Consider the following 18,032-nt stretch of genomic DNA (forward strand, 5'->3'; position numbering starts at 1 on the left):
AAAGCGCCGACTGTGGGCCTCAGGGATTGGTTCTTTTGTTGGAGATACAGGAGAACCTATAGACGCAGGAACTGCTGATGGTACCCACTCCACCACCACGAGAAGCTCCCTTCTTTTTACCTGTCGATATTTAAAGGCCTGTTCAAAGGCTGGGCTGAGGCTCCGAAACACACTCACTAGGGCTGATTTCTTCCTCCCTTCTTCCTTGTGCCCGAGACTGTGCCCAAGTTCCTCACCTCTGCCAGGCAGCAGACCAGGTCAGCAGTGTGAGTGAGGAAGAGACAGGGAGCTCAGCTGCCCGAGAGCACCTGTGCACATCCCACAGGGGACCCTGACGACCTCTCTGTAGCCAAGCCTACTTACAGTGCTGCAGGGAGCTCCAGGCCCAAAACGTTCCACCTGGACCATGGTTAAAGTGACTTGAGTCAGAGGCTGGAATCCCGGTTCTGCCACTTATATCGGCCGGATCTGGAGCAGATTTCCTAAACCCTCCGAATTTCCCTTTCTTGGCTGTATGAGGGGGAGAATATGACCACTTGGTGACAGGATTAGCTAACACACGGAAAGCTTAGCACATAATGAGGGCTCACCACGTGCGTCAGCTTTATCATCACAGTTGTTATTGGTATTTTTGTTTCCCATTAGCAGAGCAAAAAGAAAAGTCTGGGTTGGGGACCAGGTCAACCTGCTCTGTTCCAGACCCAGCATTGACTATAACATGGGCAGATGCAAGTTCAAAATATAAACACTTGAACTGAAGCACAACGCAGTCCTACTTGTGGGTTCCTGCATATGTAATGCTTGACTTAAAGAATAACCGTTTGTTAATCGGTCTGTTGCTTCTTTCCATAGGGATCTCTGTAGGATTTGTAGGAATTTCCTGAGGACCTAGTGTATGATCCACACTTTACCAGGATGATGGGAAGATGCCATCAGAAGAAACAATGGCAGACACTGCTTCTGATCATAAGGAACCCCAAAGACATACCAGTCTAGGATCTCATTCCGGACTGGGGTACATTCATCAAATTAAAGGTAAATGAGAATCCTACTAACAAAATAAAGTTTGCACATATTCCCATGCTCTTGCCAAGCCTTATTAATTCATGCTGTCAGACTCGACAAAGACTATGTTTGATGAGAACAATTTCCTTTAATTATTTTGTACTTCTCCGGGGTAAGTAATCCAGTCTCATAAAAGATGACAAACAGTAACAACAACAGAAATGTAATCTCAGCAAACAAATCCAACTGCACTGACACTCAGACCCAAGTGCTCCGTGTGGTGAACATAAGCACCTTCAGACAGGAAGTCCTCTAGGATCATTAGTCGCTGATGATTCCTGAGAAGCCCAGGGGGCACTGACATTCAGAGGGACTGAATGTCTCTAGGGCTCAGAAGCCCAAATGGTGTGTTTCCTCCTCAACTAGAGGTCACCCGGAGACAACCAAAGTGAAAAGAACAATGGCAGGAAAGCCTGGAACCTCCTTAATGAGGCTCCCGTGTGCAGGGCTGCTGGGCTGTGTCGCTCCTGGGACCCAACCCACACCGGCATCTGGACATGCGTGCAAGGAACGGAGGTGAGTCGCTGTCACTCATTTATTTTCCTGCTCAGCCTCTCTGCTTTAGCTCACAGTTCATTAAATCCTGTTGCATTCACTATCAACATGCAAAACAGCTACTTGAAGGGCATTCAAAAATATAATCAGGGAAGGGAATAAAGAGCCCTCTCTGAGAAAGAGGGGAAAAATTAATCCTCTCTTGTCTGTTGAATGACATCTAGGTTCTTTGGTTCGAATACATTCTTTTTTTTTTTTTTTTTAAGTAGCAGTGACATCCCAGGATTATCTCTGTCTGATGCATGGGGTGTGGGGCTGCGAGGCTCTCCTCTGCGTGGAGGGCAGGAACCAAATGTGGCTGAATGATCTGTGTCTATGGACGTGCTCTTTCTTTGGCCTCTTCTCCCCTTTTTTGGTTTGAGCTGGGAGAAACTGCGGCTTCGGGACTTCTAGAAGATAGCTTGTATTAGGGTTGGCATACAAATGTGACGGGGAAATTAGCCCGGTGACCAGCTCCGTGGAAGCCGAAATAGTAAACTTTCTCCACGCTGCCGTGTGTGATATTCTGTGGCAGTTATTTCTGGGCTACGTGTGTATGTGCACACGCATTCACTTTCATGCAGAGAAAAATTTAAATATAGAAAAGCACAGGATATGCGATGACACGTGGGGGCGTTCTATGTTATGGGAGTCGTTTTTAACCGGGGGCAGTTTTTGTCCCTTAGGGAACACTGGCGGTGGCTGGAGACAGTTCTGGCTGTCATGACTGAGGGTGGTGGCTGCTACTGGCATCGAGTGGACAGAGGTCTGGGAAGCTGTTTGGTGCCCCACACTGCACAGGGGGTCCCAACACAGACAATTAGTCAGCCCCCGACGGGACCGGTGTCACTGGCGAGAAGCTCTGCTTTACTGTACTAGCTCATTATGCAAATATATTGGAGATAAGGAGAGGAAACAAAAAATCATACTCCTTTCATTTGGACAAATCCTACAACTACTGTTCAACCCCATTACGAAGATACTACTTAAATCTATTAGTCTTCTTTTCAGCTGACTACAATATTCCAAATTGTTAGGGTGTGCAACTACTGAAAGTAATACTAAATTTTTTGTCTGTGGTAGGCACCTCGCACCTCCTTGTTCTGAGCTTACATCCACACCTGTGCACACATGTAAGACCCCTGTGCACGCGTGCACACATGCACAAGCACACACATGCACCCGTGTGCACGTATCACAGAGAGAGGGTTCTTTTGGGAAAGATGGTGACGACTGTGTCTCTGGGAGGAGGGAGGGCCCCACAACAACTGACGTAAGAGGAAGGTCTCACATGCCGTCCTCCGACTCTGTTTTATTTATTTATTTATTTTAAAGATTTAATTTATTCGAGAGAGAGAGAAAGACAGCGAGTACAAGTAGGGGGAGCAGCAGATGGAGAGGGAGAAGCAGGCTCCCCACTGAGCAGGGAGCCCATCATGGGGCTCGATCCCAGGTCCCTGAGATCATGACCAGAGCAGATGGCAGACGCTTAACTGACTGAGCCACCCAGGCAGTCCCTGGACAAGATTTCATTACAAATCTCTGTAGCTTATCGCCTGGTTTTCGATAGCTTAACTTTTTTCTTGTTAGAGCAAAATTTGTTTAATTATTGTACAAACTACTTTCCAAAGGCAACTTCTTCTTTTTTTTCTTCTTCTTTTTTTTTTAAGTAGTCTCCATGCCCAACATGGGGCTTGAACTCATTATCCTGAGATCAAGACCTGAGCTGAGATGGGAGTCGGAGGCTTCACTGACTGAGCCACCAAGGAGCCCCAAGTTCTTTTAATCATTACAACCACCTTATGGGCTAAACCACTCTAACCATTTTAAACATCAGGAAACTAAAGCACAGAGAGGCCAAGTAACCTGCTCAAGTCACACAGCTAACAAATGGTAGAGCTGGAACTTGATTCCAAGCAGACTGACCCCAGAGAGGCTATTCCCAGCCATAAGCCAATCACACCATGGCAGCGTATCAAGCTCCAACTTGGGCTGGACAGCCTCCAAGGCGAGGCTTCTGTTTCCCCTTTCTGTGACTATCCCTAAATCACCTCATCAACTCACCTAAGGGGCTTTAGAAATAGAGCAATCCCTCAAAATTCTAGATCTTCTGGGTAGAGGTTTAAAAGGCATTGAAAGGACCCTTGCACAGACTCAGGAAACAGAACTCAGAGGACCAACACAGGCTCCCAGAGAGCCTCCCCATGCGCAAAGCACAGCTTTTTATGTCTGGGACATTAGCATGGGGCACAAAGTCAGGAGCAAACAGGAATGCAGAGTCCTGGGAGTGGGGACTCACGGGACCCCATATTGGCAAAGCAGCCAAAGCAGGATGGACCCTGGCAGAGACCTCAGAGAGGGTCCTGGAGTTTCATGGCGTTTCCAGAGGATCTGACACTGGGACCTTATGTGAACGTAAACCAGATCTATAAGGCCATATCCTCAGGACTCCTGGCCGTGTAATCATCTTCAGGCTGACAATTCTTGCCTCCGAGAGTGTGCGAGGCTGAAGATGAATCACAGGCCAATGTCTACAGGCTGACCTCGGTGCTCACGTCCCCCGAGACAGGGCAAGAAACGAAGACAGGAAGCATTTTACTGAATCGGTTTTCCCATTTTTCATAAGAAACATTCAACTTAATAAGAAGGAGCCACACTTTATTGACAATAATAGCGACCCTTTCTTTATTTCCTTACCATGTGCCAGGAAACTACTCTATCTCCTTTCCTCACAGTAAGGGTGAGGCAAGAACTATCACCTTCATTTTAGAGGACAGGGAGGTTCAGAAAGGTCACACAATTAGCCCACCATTACACAGACACTAAATGTTAGTCCAGATTCTAGCCCAGGTCTGTCTGACTCCAAAATTCATGATTTTCCCACTATGGCTTTCAATTTTTCACATTACCATCAACCTTCAAAGTCCCCAGAACTAACTGCCTAAATACTTACACACAGGTGCGCGTGCGCGCACGCACACACACACACATAGACACACACACACAATCATGCGCTTTTTTCATTTTAACTTAAGCAACCAGGACATTGAGATCTTGGATATCGTTACACACCCATCTCTTGCTCTCCGTGCCAGTAACCATAAAATCCAGGAGCTGAGTCACACAAGCTGTGAATGAGTAAGGGGCTAAGAGAACACCCTATCCAGTCCCATGTCATTTAAAAAAGTGACAAGTCTGGGTCTCAGGGCTGGGCACGGCTGAGCTGGGATTTGGCCCCAGGAGCACTGGCCTCTAGGAATGTCCCTCCCAGTGCACCCCAGCTCAGCTTCCTCGGGTCAGCGCCCGTGATGAAGGGTGCATTTCGGGGCGTGGGAATACAGAGCTGACAAGACACGTCCCTGGTCCTGAAAAGATCTGAGAGGTGGGTAGAGGGGCTGAGACAGTCCGCAGACAACCAAAGCACACGGCAGAAGGGGTCGTGGCACAGGAGAACAGAACTCGTGGCTCCTAGGAGGGACGAACAGCGTCCAGCTGGGGGCAATGGGACATGATGCCATGAGGAACCCGTGCTCTGGGGGTATCTACAAGAAGGTGCTTCCTGCCAGTGATATCGCACCAACCACTCCATGAGGCAGACCAGGTGGAGAGACAGAGGCGACCTGCCCAAGGTCACCCAGTTAACATGAATTGCTTTGTCTGGCTCCCATCCCATGTCCTCCCCATTACAACAGATTTCAAACGCTGTCCTATGGACCTCCGCAGGCTGGGGGTCAGGAGAGGCCAGGCAGGCGGGGCTCGAGCCCCTATAGGAAGTTCAACGCCAGTGGCTTCCCTTTGCATATATATTTTTGGTGGGGTTCTCCATGAGATGCCTTTTGAAACAAAGCTCTGATAACAAAATAGGGGATAAAGACCCGTACTCCCAGGTGCTACCCGGCCAGTGAACCCGGGCAGCTCCTGGAGTCTGGGCAGGGCGGGGAGGGCAGGGGACCCCTGTCGAGGGGCAGTGAGGACAAGGGCTAAGCAAGTCGATGATGCATGTCCCTCACTCTGGAGTGACGCTGCCTGCACTGAACCAGGCTCTGCACCTGCCTCGCTTGGAGACTGCAGGCACGGCACTCCTGAGCCCAAGCCTCCTCCTGTTTGAAACGGGGATCTCACTGGAATCTGCCGCACAGGGCTGCTGAGAGGATCACGCATGCGAAGATCGGGAAAGCGCACGGCCCAGTACGTGGCACTTAGCACAATGTCCCTCCTGTGCACTTGTCGGAAATAGCAAGGCTAGTCAGAGGGAATAAAACATCAAGAAAAGAAGTATCATGACGCCACTGAAAGAATTCTCAGGGACACTGAGAACTCCTCCCTGTGCCCAGAGAACTGCTGTGGCTCCGAGCTCTGCCTTGCATTCTCCCGGTCTGATAAGCGCGGGCTGTGCATCAGCAGGACACACACCTGAAAGCCAAGGTTTGGCCGCCTCTGTCTGCGGAGCTGTGGTTGTGTTCCCACCACTACTCGTCAGCTCGTTTGGCAAGGAGCTCAGTGGAGTCTGGGCTTTGAGTGACGAGGTCAGTTACCCCAAACCCCCAGACTCATTTACTGCCACCGCTCAGAGAAGATGGCCACAAAATCCTGGGCTGTCCCCCTGAACTCGACTTGGCTCTTGAACCAAAAGGCCTAGAACAGAGGGAGGCAGGAGCGTCAGCGGAGCCAAGCCCTTGAGACCTCGTCCACTGGCCAGATGAGGCATCGCCTTGGACAGAATTCTGCAGGGCATGGTGGGGTCCCAGGTCCTTCCATCACAGACTCCGCCAGTGAATCAAGTTCCCAGGGAAGGTTTTGATGGCCTATGGGATTTTCATCTGTCCTGTTCCCATCTGTCCCGTTCACCCGTTCCCGTTCCCCAGTGTGCAAAACAGCAGCAAGTCCCTGCGAATGAATGAACGCCCACCACATTCGGAGGGCTCTAGCCTCCGCATCTTCCCGAGACGAACAGAAGCCATCGGCCACGCGGATCCCACGGTCATTCACCGAACAAACCAGCTGTGTGGGATCCTCCCGCCACTGCTCTGCTTTCCATTCCCCCACCTGTCACCTTGGCTGGTAGGTGTCACCTCTGGTCTCTGACAGCTTCCCTTTGGAAAGGCCTGCCCTTTTCTCTCCTCTTGGAGGAAGAGAGGGTCCCTCGCTGTAGAGCACTTAGCAAGAAGGTGAGCTCATGCCGAGTACACAACTTGCTCCTTTCGGGCTCAGCCTACCAGAAGCGGAAATATGTTAGAGCTAGAAGCACCTCTGGAAATCACTCTCATGGAGGACAAGCAGAAACCAAGCTCACAGAGCTGGCCGCAGGGATGGCGGGAGACTGGGCCTCTCCGCAGAGCTCGCTGTATGGCCCTTTGCCTTGGGCCCTCTCTCTACCTTGTGTAGGTAAGGAAGTTTTGGAAAGTGCCTCTAAATCCTGCATTCTCTGTCTACATATTAAAAACATGAAATATTCCCACTGTATATATACATATTTAGATATGAATCTATCATACACATACATATTCATAGATATAAGAAGACATGAAAACTATTCTAAAGGCCCAAACACACTAACTGAAGAGCTGGGACAGGCAACTCCCTTGACTTCAAACCCATTTCAGTGACAACTGAAGGGGGTGGGAGAGAGCCAGAAATTCCAAGTGTGAGAAGGGAAACGTGTGGTTTACAAAAGCATACCCAGTATTATTATCGTTTTGATTTTTTAAGGCACAATATTTCATGTGCTTTGAGCTACAACAGTAAAAAGGGGGCAGCGAGACATTACATTCACCCAAAGGGAGTGGGGCTTAAATACAAAGATCGGGGAAGCCTCTTCTGGAGTTCATAGCTTTGGAAACCATCTGGTCCAACTCCCCGTTCAACAATAAGGAAACTTCCATCCCCAGAGGTTCAGCGACTGCCTGTCCGAGGTCAGCTGTTTATGCGTTCCTGACATAGCGGTCACGTGGACTTTCTCTGTCCTGTGTCTGTGGCACCTGCTCTGAAGGGGGGCCTAGGTTTGCTGGTGACCTACCGAAGGGCATCTATGACACCAAGGATGTAAAGATACAGAGGGAAAGCAAGTTCCCAAACACAAAGAGCATTCTTGGAGACAGAGAAACTGAACCCGAGGCGGGAAGTACCAGGCATCTTCTCGGGGCAGCACCCCCAAGAGCCCCCACACCGGCTGCCCTCAGCCCCAGCCCGTCCTGGGGGAAGAAACCCCAGGAGACTCAGTCTGGCCCCCTCGTTCAGGGATGTCGGGCTGCAGGGGCCATTCCTCAAGCCACCGCTCTGCCCTTCCTCTGGTCACCTTGGGGAGGCCCCCGGAAGGTTGGGCGGACGGCTGCCATCTGGTCCCGTTTCCCTAAACAAGTTGCACGTATTCTCTCCTTTGCTCTGACAGGGCTGAGCCTTTCGGAAGAAGGACTACAGCTCAGAAAATAGTGCCCCTGGGAGTAGAGGCGGAGCCGCAGGAAGAGTTTCCTCAATGTCTTGGGCTGAGGCAGGCACAGGGGGCCGACCCTGTCTGGGGGCCAAAGTGGCGGGGAGAGCGGCGGCTGCGAACGTGCGGCGGGGTGCGGGGGTCCACTTACCGCAGTGCGCCTGGAAAACCTGTGGCTTGACGGCCTGATTGCAGGCACTGCACACTACGAGATAGAAGTCGTCATGTGCGGGATAATGGCCAAATAAGTGCATATCTGTGGGGGAAATGAAAACACGGTGTTTTGAAAAAAGCAATTAAGTCTCAGAAGGTCTACAGTTTCCTCTTGCAATTTCCTCAAGGATAGTTTTTCAAACGAGTCGCATAGAAAGGCAATGATCTTTACTAAAGGGAACACGGCTCATGCTCACGGGGCTCCCAGCTATCACAGAAGCTGCAGCCTCACGGACCCCCCTCCTCACGTCACCCCTGGAGGTGGACCGCTGTAACCCTCGGTGTGGACAGCGTGGGGGGCTGCCCCAGGTCCTATGCTGTAGGGAGTTACCTCATCCCGACAGAGAGCCCACGTGCTACTGGGCACCTGACGGGGCTCCAGTTATTTGAGGACGTGGGGGGGTCCCCCAAGCCCATTCCAACTTCAGCAGAGGTCTCTCAGGTAGGTTGGGGGGGGCAGGAGGCCAGTGAGCGCTGCTGCCTGTGTTCTCCACCGCCTGAGGGAGACCCCATGGCAACGCCTCCAGACAAGCGATTTGTCTGCTGCCCTCATTACCAGTTACTCATCTGCCCGATATTTACCGAGCGCCAAGTGCCAGGCACTGGGCTCGTACCGGGAAGGACCACTGAATGCCAACGAAGGCCCCACTCTCCTGGAGCGCACGGTGGCAAAAGAGACAAGTACTAGACAAAGATCACCACACAAGTCACCATGTGGCTCTCCCTGGGGTTCATGCTAAGGAGAGGGATGGAAGAGTCTCAGGAGTGTGTGTGGCCCCAACCTGGTCAGAGGCATTGAAGAGGCTTCCCTGAGCACGGGGTATTTTGGCTGAGACCTCGAGGTGCGTGGGGACTCAACAAAGGGCCAGAGGGCTGGGGAGGAAGATTCCAGGTCTGCCAAGGTAGGAAGCGCTGTGTGTCTGAGGAACCTCTTGGTTCTCCGAGGAACAGAACAAGGGGAGAGCCCAGAAGCTGTAAGGCTTGTGGACGGTAAGGATTTGGAACCTGATTTTAAAAATGACAGAAGCTACTGAGGGTTTCTGAGCAAAGAAATGACACGATCAGCTATTTACTTAAAAAATCAGTGGTGTTGCCTAAGGGACATGAATGCATACGTCCACACAAAAACTTGTTCATGTGTGCTCCTAGCAGCATTATTCACAACAGCCATACAGTGGGAACAACCCAGACAGATGTCCATCAGCCGGTGAACAGATAAAAACAGATCAAGGAATACTATTCAGCCATGAAAAGGAAGTGCTGACACCTGTTATATCCTGGATGACGCTTGAAGACATTATGTGAAGCGAAAAGAGCCAGACACAAAAGGCCACATGTTGTAGGATTCCATTTGTCCAGGGCAGGTAAATTTAGAGACAAAAAATTAGAATTATTTTTTAAAAGAGTTTATTTATCTGACAGAGAGAGAGTGAGAGAGAGAGAGCGTGCACAAGCTGGGGGGAGGGACAGAGAGAGAGAGAGAGGGAGAAGCACGCTCCTCGCTGAGCAGGGAGCCCCAGACTGGGCTCAATCCTAGGACCCTCAGATCATGACCTGAGCTGAAGGCAGACACTTCACCCACTAAGCCACCCGGGCGCCCCTCATGGGTGAATTTGTACAGTATGTGAATAAAAGTTGTCAAAAAAGAAAGAAAGAAAAGTTCTGAGGAGACACCGTCACATCCCCTGGAGTACCACTGGGTGCACACAGAGCCCTGGAGGCACCTGGCCGGGATGCCGCTCAGCCCGCTGGCTCTAGAGTCGCTCCAGAATCACAAAGAGCAGAAGGCTCAGGGACACAAAGCAGCAGACACAGGACTTGGAGGACTTAGAAGACAGTGTCTGCATGAGCACGCTTTCCGTCGCAAGCCTCCCGAACTTCCTCTCCTTACCCCTCAAGGCCTCATCTTCTAGACTCAACCTGTGTCTTTCACAAAACCCCCGCAAACGCAGGACGGTTCCCCCAGCTGCAGGGCTAGATCACAGGGAAAGCCTGGTCGCCCAGGATGCGGGGGTAACTTGTTTATCACCCAGCAGCTGCCTTCCCAGGGGCACGCTCAGCGCTGCGCCCTCGGAAGAGCCCCACTGCCCGGAGAGAAGTGGAACAGACACGTTTGTCACTGGGCAAGGGGCTGAGTCCTCCGCTGCCCCGGAGGAGGCGTGTGCCTGTGCAGGTGCTGCTGGCTCTGGCTGCAGCAGGTCCTCTCGAGGTGGGGGTGGGGCTGGGGACGCAGGCCCTCTGAAATTCTCACTTGTCGGTGGCCCTGGGCGCGGCCTGTTATTTCCCCTCTCGAGGACTCGCCTCTGTTTCCACTTCTGACTAAGACTTGTTACCGCAGGGCAACGTTATGAGTCAGTGCCTGGTGGGCAGGAGGCCCTGGGAAAGAGAGGCGGAGAGAACCCAGCGGTGACAAGTGTCCTGAAGCATGAGGAGGTCCATGCTGGGCCCAGCCAACGTGTCCGGGGCCCCTGGTTCAAGCAGCACAGAGTGGGGAGGGTGGCTGTCTCCTTCACTGCTGACACTGCTGGTTCTACTCTGGATTATATAGTCTGTTATTTTTATAATACATGTCCTTTTTTTTAATGACAAAATTGATCCATGTTCTTTGAAGACACACTTGAAAAATGCAAAAAAGCCAGAAGAAATTAAAAAAAAAAAATCACTGGTAACTTTTATTCGCATTTTGCAACTCATTTAGATGTGGTTGCATTTTACGTCCGGGAACATGTGAAACCAGGAGCTGGCGAGGGCTAAGACTGATGACTTACTGGTTCGACAAGCATTTACCGAGGGGCCTTGCATCCTTTCTGCAACAGATTAAGCTATGCAGGAACAGAAGAAATTTATGAATTCAAAACACAGGCGTGAACAAAAATGTCTTGAGTGCCTAATGCGTGCGGGAAGCTGTGCAGAGTCCGGGAGGCTCCGGGGAGCGAGTGGCCTCTACACCTCTGTTGTGCATGCCTGCTGACCTGTTGGGGGGCTCTTAGGACTCCCGCTTCTGTAGTCCTTCAGAAATCTGCTGAACTCCCCCCTCACCTCCAAGGTACAAACACTCGTCTCTGGTCATGAGTTCAGCTAGCCAGAGGCTGGCCGTAGCGGTGTGTGCGTGTGCGCGAATGTGAGATCCAGGAGAGAGTGTAGAGAAACCCTTAACTGTGCGCTCCCCTTCAGGCTCTCCGCTCCACTGAGACCTTTCCCGGTTTCCTCTTGGGCACTTTCAACTTTGCCCATGTTGATTAAAAGTGTGTCTCCCACAGAAAATGAAAGGACCTGCTTGCCTGCCTGATGACTCCTCAGTTGGCCGATCTCTGAATCTCCTGTGCAGGCTGCCCAGGTTCTGAGAGTCCAGCAGATGGGGGGCGAGATAAGGGCACTTGGCCTCTCAGACGACCACCGCCTCAGGCAGCCTGGCCATTACAGTCCCTGTGCTGTTGGCTTGGGGAGGTAGGAAGGTCGGGCAGAACTGAAAACTACTATGCCCGGCACGAAGCTAGGTATTCTATTCATTAATTTCCTTTCTCTCTCTCAACTTACCGCCCAAACAACACATTCGGTGCAAGGCTGAGAAGAACAACGGTGGTGTGCTGAAGTGGGCTTGTCCCAGCTCATCTCTCCCCAGTTCGTTCAGAGGTTTCATGGTGGGGACTTGAGATCAGCCTTCGTGGGGGTATTTACACCATGGAAAGGGGCACAGGCTACCAATCAGGTCTGGTCTTTGGGAGAGCCAGTTTTCAAGCATTTAGCAGAGTACCAGTGAATAAAGATGAGAAAACAGGGAAAAAGTGAAACCACCCGCAAGGAGGCCACCCCAGGGGTAGCCACTGTTGACTGGTTACTATGGCTGCTTCTCAACTTTGTGATGTGATAACATTACCTTGGTTAACCTTCATAATGCATCTAGAAAGTTGCCATCCCCTCCACTTTCCAGGCAAGGAAACAAAGGCAGTTTGCTTGAGATCCCAGGGTGGTGATTTGTAAACTGGGCTGAGATGCCAGGACACTCTACCTAAAGGGGATACCCCCTCCTCAGCCAAGGGCTGCTTCCTTCCTTAAGAGAGCAAAAGCCCAACTCACAGATGAAGAAACCAGTTTGGAAGGGTCTCCTTGGCGACTGAGAGGCTTTCCCAAGTCTCAGAAGGAGTTACTGGCATGAGCACAGGCTTGGAGTCAGAAGGAGGGATTTTTTGTACAATGCTCATTGCTCTGCAACCTCAGGGAAGGTGCCCAACCTCTCTGAGTGTCAGTTTCCTCATCTGAAATGGGGCTTACAGGTCACAGGGTTGCTGTGATGGCTCATAAAAGCTTGTGTTTTCTTCCACCAGGGATCCCGGAGAGAGTGTAGAGAAATCCTTAACTGAGCTCATCTCTCCTATTTTCCAGAACTAACTAGCTTTTTCTCCATCGGGACAATCCTTGCTCTAGGCAACATATCCTTTGTGTCTCCCTCATGACCACTCACAGGAGACCTCCTGGGAAGAATGGGGGTCCCTGCCACCTGCAGAATTTGCACACGTGCATGGACTGATGAGGGCTAAAAGCCTTTGGGAGGGCTCTCTCTCTGGCTGTGGCTGGATTCCAGGAAAAGCACGTGCACAAAAATGATGAGACTTTGCCCAGTTTCAAACACAGTGTTCAACCATCTCCCAAACAGAAAAAGGCAAACCTCTGTTTTGCCTCATTTTGCCCCTGCAAATAGATCACCTGTAGGTCAGAGAGGGTGCCAGAACCACCAGGGCAGAATCACAGAGGTGACCTCAGTCACGTCCCTGGCCTGAGGGAGCAGGGAAGGAGCCAACTCCATTAGCTCCATTTTGCAGATACAGAAAACAGGTACACTTGCTTCTAGGTCAATATTTTTCGGTTTCTGAACCCCAACCCACTATAAACATCTATCTATTTACCTACCTATCTACCCTTCCATCCACCCACCCATCTATCCACCCATCCACACCATCTCTCCCTGGAACATGTACATCACACTCCGATAGGTCTGTTTACTCATTTCTTTTTGTTTTACTATATTCTACTTCATTTAAAAACTCATTGAGATTTCAAAATTTCAGGACTCCTTAGTGGGTTACAACTCCAAGTATCTGAAAAACACTTCTCAAGGCAATGCAGGCAGTCAGGGGCTGAGCTCCGCCTGAGGGTTCACTGGGGACTCACCGAGGTCTGAGTTGGTCCTCAGTGGTCACGTGGGAGTTGGGAGCCCAGAACTGAATCGTTAGTGCCAATTTTATGCCGGCGCCCATGTACTCCCTCACGGGAGCTGATGGTATCGTCCCATATCAGCATTCGAGGAGGCACACTGGTAGCTTCAATCAGCCAGGGGGTACGTATTCACACCGGGTGAATCGGTGTCCACCCGAAACCAGAGAGAGCTGGGTTCTTCTCTCAGAGAGCAGGCTGTGTAAACATTTAAACCACTGACGAGCAGCCATTCTGCGGTCACTCTTCCCTGTACTAACTTCCCTAATTACAAAAACGGAGAAAAGTATATTCATCATCTATCACAGTGGGATGCAGAGAGATTTCTGTGAACTTGGGAGGAAATCACTACATGACTATAAAGTCATGGTTGGGGTACTGATCGTGAGCCCAAGAACCCACGCACAACAGAGCCAGGTGGGTGTGTGGATCGCTTCCTGTATCCGATGAGCACAGGGAGGCCACAATGTGCCGACGACGGTTTGGTGGCGAGAAGGGGGAGGGGCTGGCACAGTGCGGGAGAGGGGTTGAGAATTAAGTTACTGGAGTACTTTCCAGTGTCTGTCAACTTAATGCCTCCTTACTAAGGGTTATTCACGGAGGATACTCTCAGAATGGACTCACGGTATTAACCTAGTGCTCCTTATAAGGTCACCGCAGGCCATTCTCAGTGCCCAGATTTAAAGCTGGGCACTCCTTCCTTACTACTGCTAACATGCTCACTGGTGGCAGAGCGGACTGTCAACCGCTATCCGTGCGGCTGGCACCCTCGGCCTGCTTATGGACGGCCTCACCTTCCCTACACGCACTCCACCCCCAGACAGCACAGGACGGGGGGAGAAGGGGACAGAACTCAGCCGTGATGCAAGGAGACGCACAATTTGAGAAGGCAGAATGGTTTCTGTGAAAGTAAAACAGTGACTCTCATGTCCTGGTGTCGTTGGCTGACTGTCTTTTAAGTCAATGCCGAAAAGAAAGTGGCGGGATAGGAGCCTCGTTTTACTCCAGATACACAGCTTTTTGAGGGGAACCTTTGGACACGCAAAGCCACGTGTGTGTCCGAACTTCTGCTGCAAACGGTCCTCACGTTCGCAAAACGGCTGCCATCACGGAAAAGGCAGGGTGACACGTCCAACCCACTATTTGTTTGTGTGGACCCGGGGATCCAGTGAGGTGCTGTGAGCCTCTGAATTTGCCCCGGACGCCCTCCAGAGCCCAAGACTCCGACATTATGAGGCAACAACAGGTTGAGAGCTCAGAAGATGAAAAAGTTGGGAAGGCGTGAGTCAGGATTGATGCCTTCCCCCTGCGAGTGGGAATGCCGAGGGGAGCGCAGGCTGGACAGAGAGGCTGCAAGAGGATGACTTGCTTTGAAGGCAGTGGAACAGCTTCTCAGCCATCGGTGATACCTCTGCCTTCTAGAGAAAACCCCACGGCACGGAAAGGAAGACAGTAGAACAGACAACGCTGAATTTCAGTTTCCATTAAAAAAAAAAGCCCCAGAAAATGTCCTTCAGTTTCCCCCAAAAGTCTGGCCCAGGGTTGGGAAACCACCCTAGTTGCTATAGGAATGATAAAAATGTCAAGGTAGCCATTGCCCTAATACCCTGTTATAACAACAATTTCCTTTAATTTAAAAATTATGCTTCCTTTTTCACAGACTCCAAAAAACTACTGTGAAAAATGAAATGAAAAAAAAAATGGAGGTTGTATTTATGTAATTGCAACCCACCACGCCCTTTCCAGGAAGGTAAATTCGAGCCCTGCCTGAAACTTTGCACGCCTCTGCCCGTGGGACGCAGCTGGGCACGTGGAGCTCGGGAGAACCTCAGGGAGCGCCGACCCCGCGCGCCCAGGGCTGGAGAGCGGGGTGCCTCCGGGCTTCCTTGCAAAACCATCAGAAGGGCGAGCTGGTGGCTGCCAGAGGCACTGATCTGTGGGCTTCCCCTTCCATAAACTCAAACAGGGGAAATCGCTGGGAAGAACAGTTGCCGTGGTTCAAAGAGCCACGTGACTGTCTCCAAGCGGATTTTGATCCAGACGCAGAAGGGCACCTACACGAATGACGCTTGCCACCTCGGGAGGCACGCTGGGAGAGGCTGGGCCCGAGCGCCTTCCCGTCCCCCATTAATCTTAATACGCTCATTACACAGTTTTTATTAATTCGTCTTTTCTCTCTGCCGGTGGAGTTTTCAGCTGCATTTTAATCACTTGTGTCAAACGGAAAGCTTGAGGGGATATAAAAAACGTTTCTTCTTTGCTCTGACAGCGTGATTCTGTTTGTTCCTCAACTCCAGAATCTCCTTAAATCTAGAGATCAAAACAACGTGGGGTCTTCAAACAGTGACCTCAGACCCAATACCTCCCACTTCTCCCGCAGAATGTTGAACTCCCCCTCTAGGAAAATGCAAAAAAAAAAAAAAAAATGCGGTCACTTTCCATCTTTCAGATCTCTGAAAACCCAGGGCCTGACTGTGAGGGCTTCAAAAACAATGAAATCTGGAAACGGAAACTCCAGGGGAGGACTAGAAAGCAAGCAGCAGCAGAGAGCTCCTCAGCATCCCTGAGGGCGGGCGGGCGGGCGGGCGAGTGCGGGGCGGCAGGCACAGAGCCTTTCTTCTCCGACAGACCAGGACTTACCGGGCCCCCAGCCTGCTCTTGCTGCGGCTGGGCCGGAAGGCACCCCCCTGCACAGCGGCCGCCGGGAGCTAGGCCCGGTAGCAGGTGGACGCTCCCCGTGACGCTGTGTGAACCATCCCTAACCCAACCAAGCCACAAACCCCTGCCGGCCCACACATCCATGGCCGTAGCCACTGCCCTGTGTGACAGCCTAATCCCGCCCCCTCAGAAGGGCCTTTAACTCCCATGCTGTCATGCTGTGTGCGGCGAGGGGGCTGCTCCCTGGGCCTCAGGCCTCCCTCGGCAGAGTCTCCTCGTGCTTCCTCCCAGACCCAGCAGAACTTCCATCCTGCCGCACAAGGAAGGGTGACAGGATGTGGCTGGACCCCGGGGGAGACCGTACGCCAGGGCTTAGAACAAAACCCGTGAGACACGGGCCTCGTAAGAGGGAGGGCCCCAGAGCTGGGCCCCGCAGTCAGGCCACCTTGAGTTCAAATCCCGACTCTGCCGTTTGGCATGACAGTCCCCTCTAAATTGCAGCCTCATCTGGAATTAAAGGGTACATGTGTGAAGGGGCTGGCACCCAGTAAGGATATAGGGAACAAAATACTCTTACCTGCGACCTTCTTTCTGTCTCTCCAATCCACCCATCCCCTCCTCTGGGAAGCCTTCTCAGCCTCCCCCTGAGGAGAGGCAGAGTTGACCCCCTTCCCTCCCAGGGTGCCGTCCACATGTGCCCACAGCTCCCGGGCTATCCCAGAGCACGTGGCCTACACCTCCTTCGCCAGACTGGGATCTTCTCAAGGACAGGAGTTGTGACTCGGCGCCCTTTCTATCTCTCCAGCCAAACAGTCTGGCCCATGGTAGCTGCTTAATAAATGTCATTTCGTTCATGAGGGTGGAAGGCCCCAAGAAGCTGATTTACTTTCTACGCCCCTTAATTTTCTCTTCCCTCAAAGGGGGAAGTTGTAAATGATAATAAATTGCCTTCATATCCACGCTGCTATCTAAGATTATGGAGCCAATAACTATATCCATTTGTTCGTTCTCTGAGCTCCCTGGAAGACAGGTGCTGCCTGAAATTTTAAGACGTGCCAGGTGGGCCCTCGTCGGGAAGAAGAGGTTCATTCCTGTGCCTCGTGGTGCCAGATTCACAAAGGTTGTGTCCTTCCCCGTCTGGCAAAAATGGAGGCTCCCCATTCCACCCCCAGTACGGGCCCCTTCGAGCCAGCATTCGGGGTGGGCATAGGGGTGTTTTCTGGATGGTCCCCTGGGCTCTTTTTCCACTTCCTCATCCTGGGGCTGTAAAGGGTCTTGTACATCAAGACAGTGAGAGATCTAGGGCCCAGAAGATAGGGACTTGCCCCAGTCCTTCCTGCCGTACCCTTTCCCAGTCTGACACTGGACTGACACAGCAGCCGGGCTCAGCCCAGGGCACACTGAGCATCTGAGGCCAGCCTGGCAGAGAATCTACAGGTCAACAATGACCCTGGGAGCTAAGAAAGTCATTCTGCAAAGGGCTCCCCTTCGCCTGTGCACGGCCTCGACAACAATGCCAACAATCTGTCCCTAAAAATATTGCCTGGGATATAAACCCAGCCCTGACTCCCTTTCCAGCAGCCGCAGCGACACCCAGGCTCCTCCCTGCCCAGTCACACACATCCTTGTCCACCATTCCAGCCAGGCTGGCTGGTGGCTTCTGGCCTGACATCCCTACTCTGGCCCTCAGGACAGATAAGGAACATGGAATCATTTTGGCCGGTTGCTGAGTCCTGATAAGGTGTCCTCTGCTTAAAGCAAGGGCTGCTTGTGGTCAGAGGTCAGCTACATGGGCAGGACAGCCTCCAACCCCCTTTGCCACATCAGCCCCAGTTTCCTGGACCCAGCGGGAGAAAAGCCCTGTGGAGAGGACAAGGGTGGGTATCATATTCAGCCAAAGGCCTGCTATGTAAAAACTGTATAG

The 18,032-nt window shown here is 51.7% G+C and overlaps 1 protein-coding gene across 7 annotated transcripts in view; it reads right to left on the reverse strand.

Annotated features, from left to right (window-relative positions):
- The window catches only part of ATXN7L1 (ataxin 7 like 1), a 238,767-nt gene that overhangs the window by 148,103 nt on the left and 72,632 nt on the right, over positions 1-18,032 (reverse strand). For all 7 annotated transcript variants that reach the window (XM_046020554.1, XM_046020553.1, XM_046020549.1 and 4 more), the window contains one exon: positions 8,178-8,282. In XM_046020554.1, coding sequence (XP_045876510.1) covers positions 8,178-8,282 — 105 coding nt within the window. The remainder of the gene's footprint in view (positions 1-8,177; positions 8,283-18,032) is intronic.

The sequence above is a fragment of the Meles meles genome, chromosome 10 (genome assembly GCF_922984935.1).
Source record: "Meles meles chromosome 10, mMelMel3.1 paternal haplotype, whole genome shotgun sequence".
In the NCBI taxonomy this organism is placed as follows: domain Eukaryota; kingdom Metazoa; phylum Chordata; class Mammalia; order Carnivora; family Mustelidae; genus Meles; species Meles meles.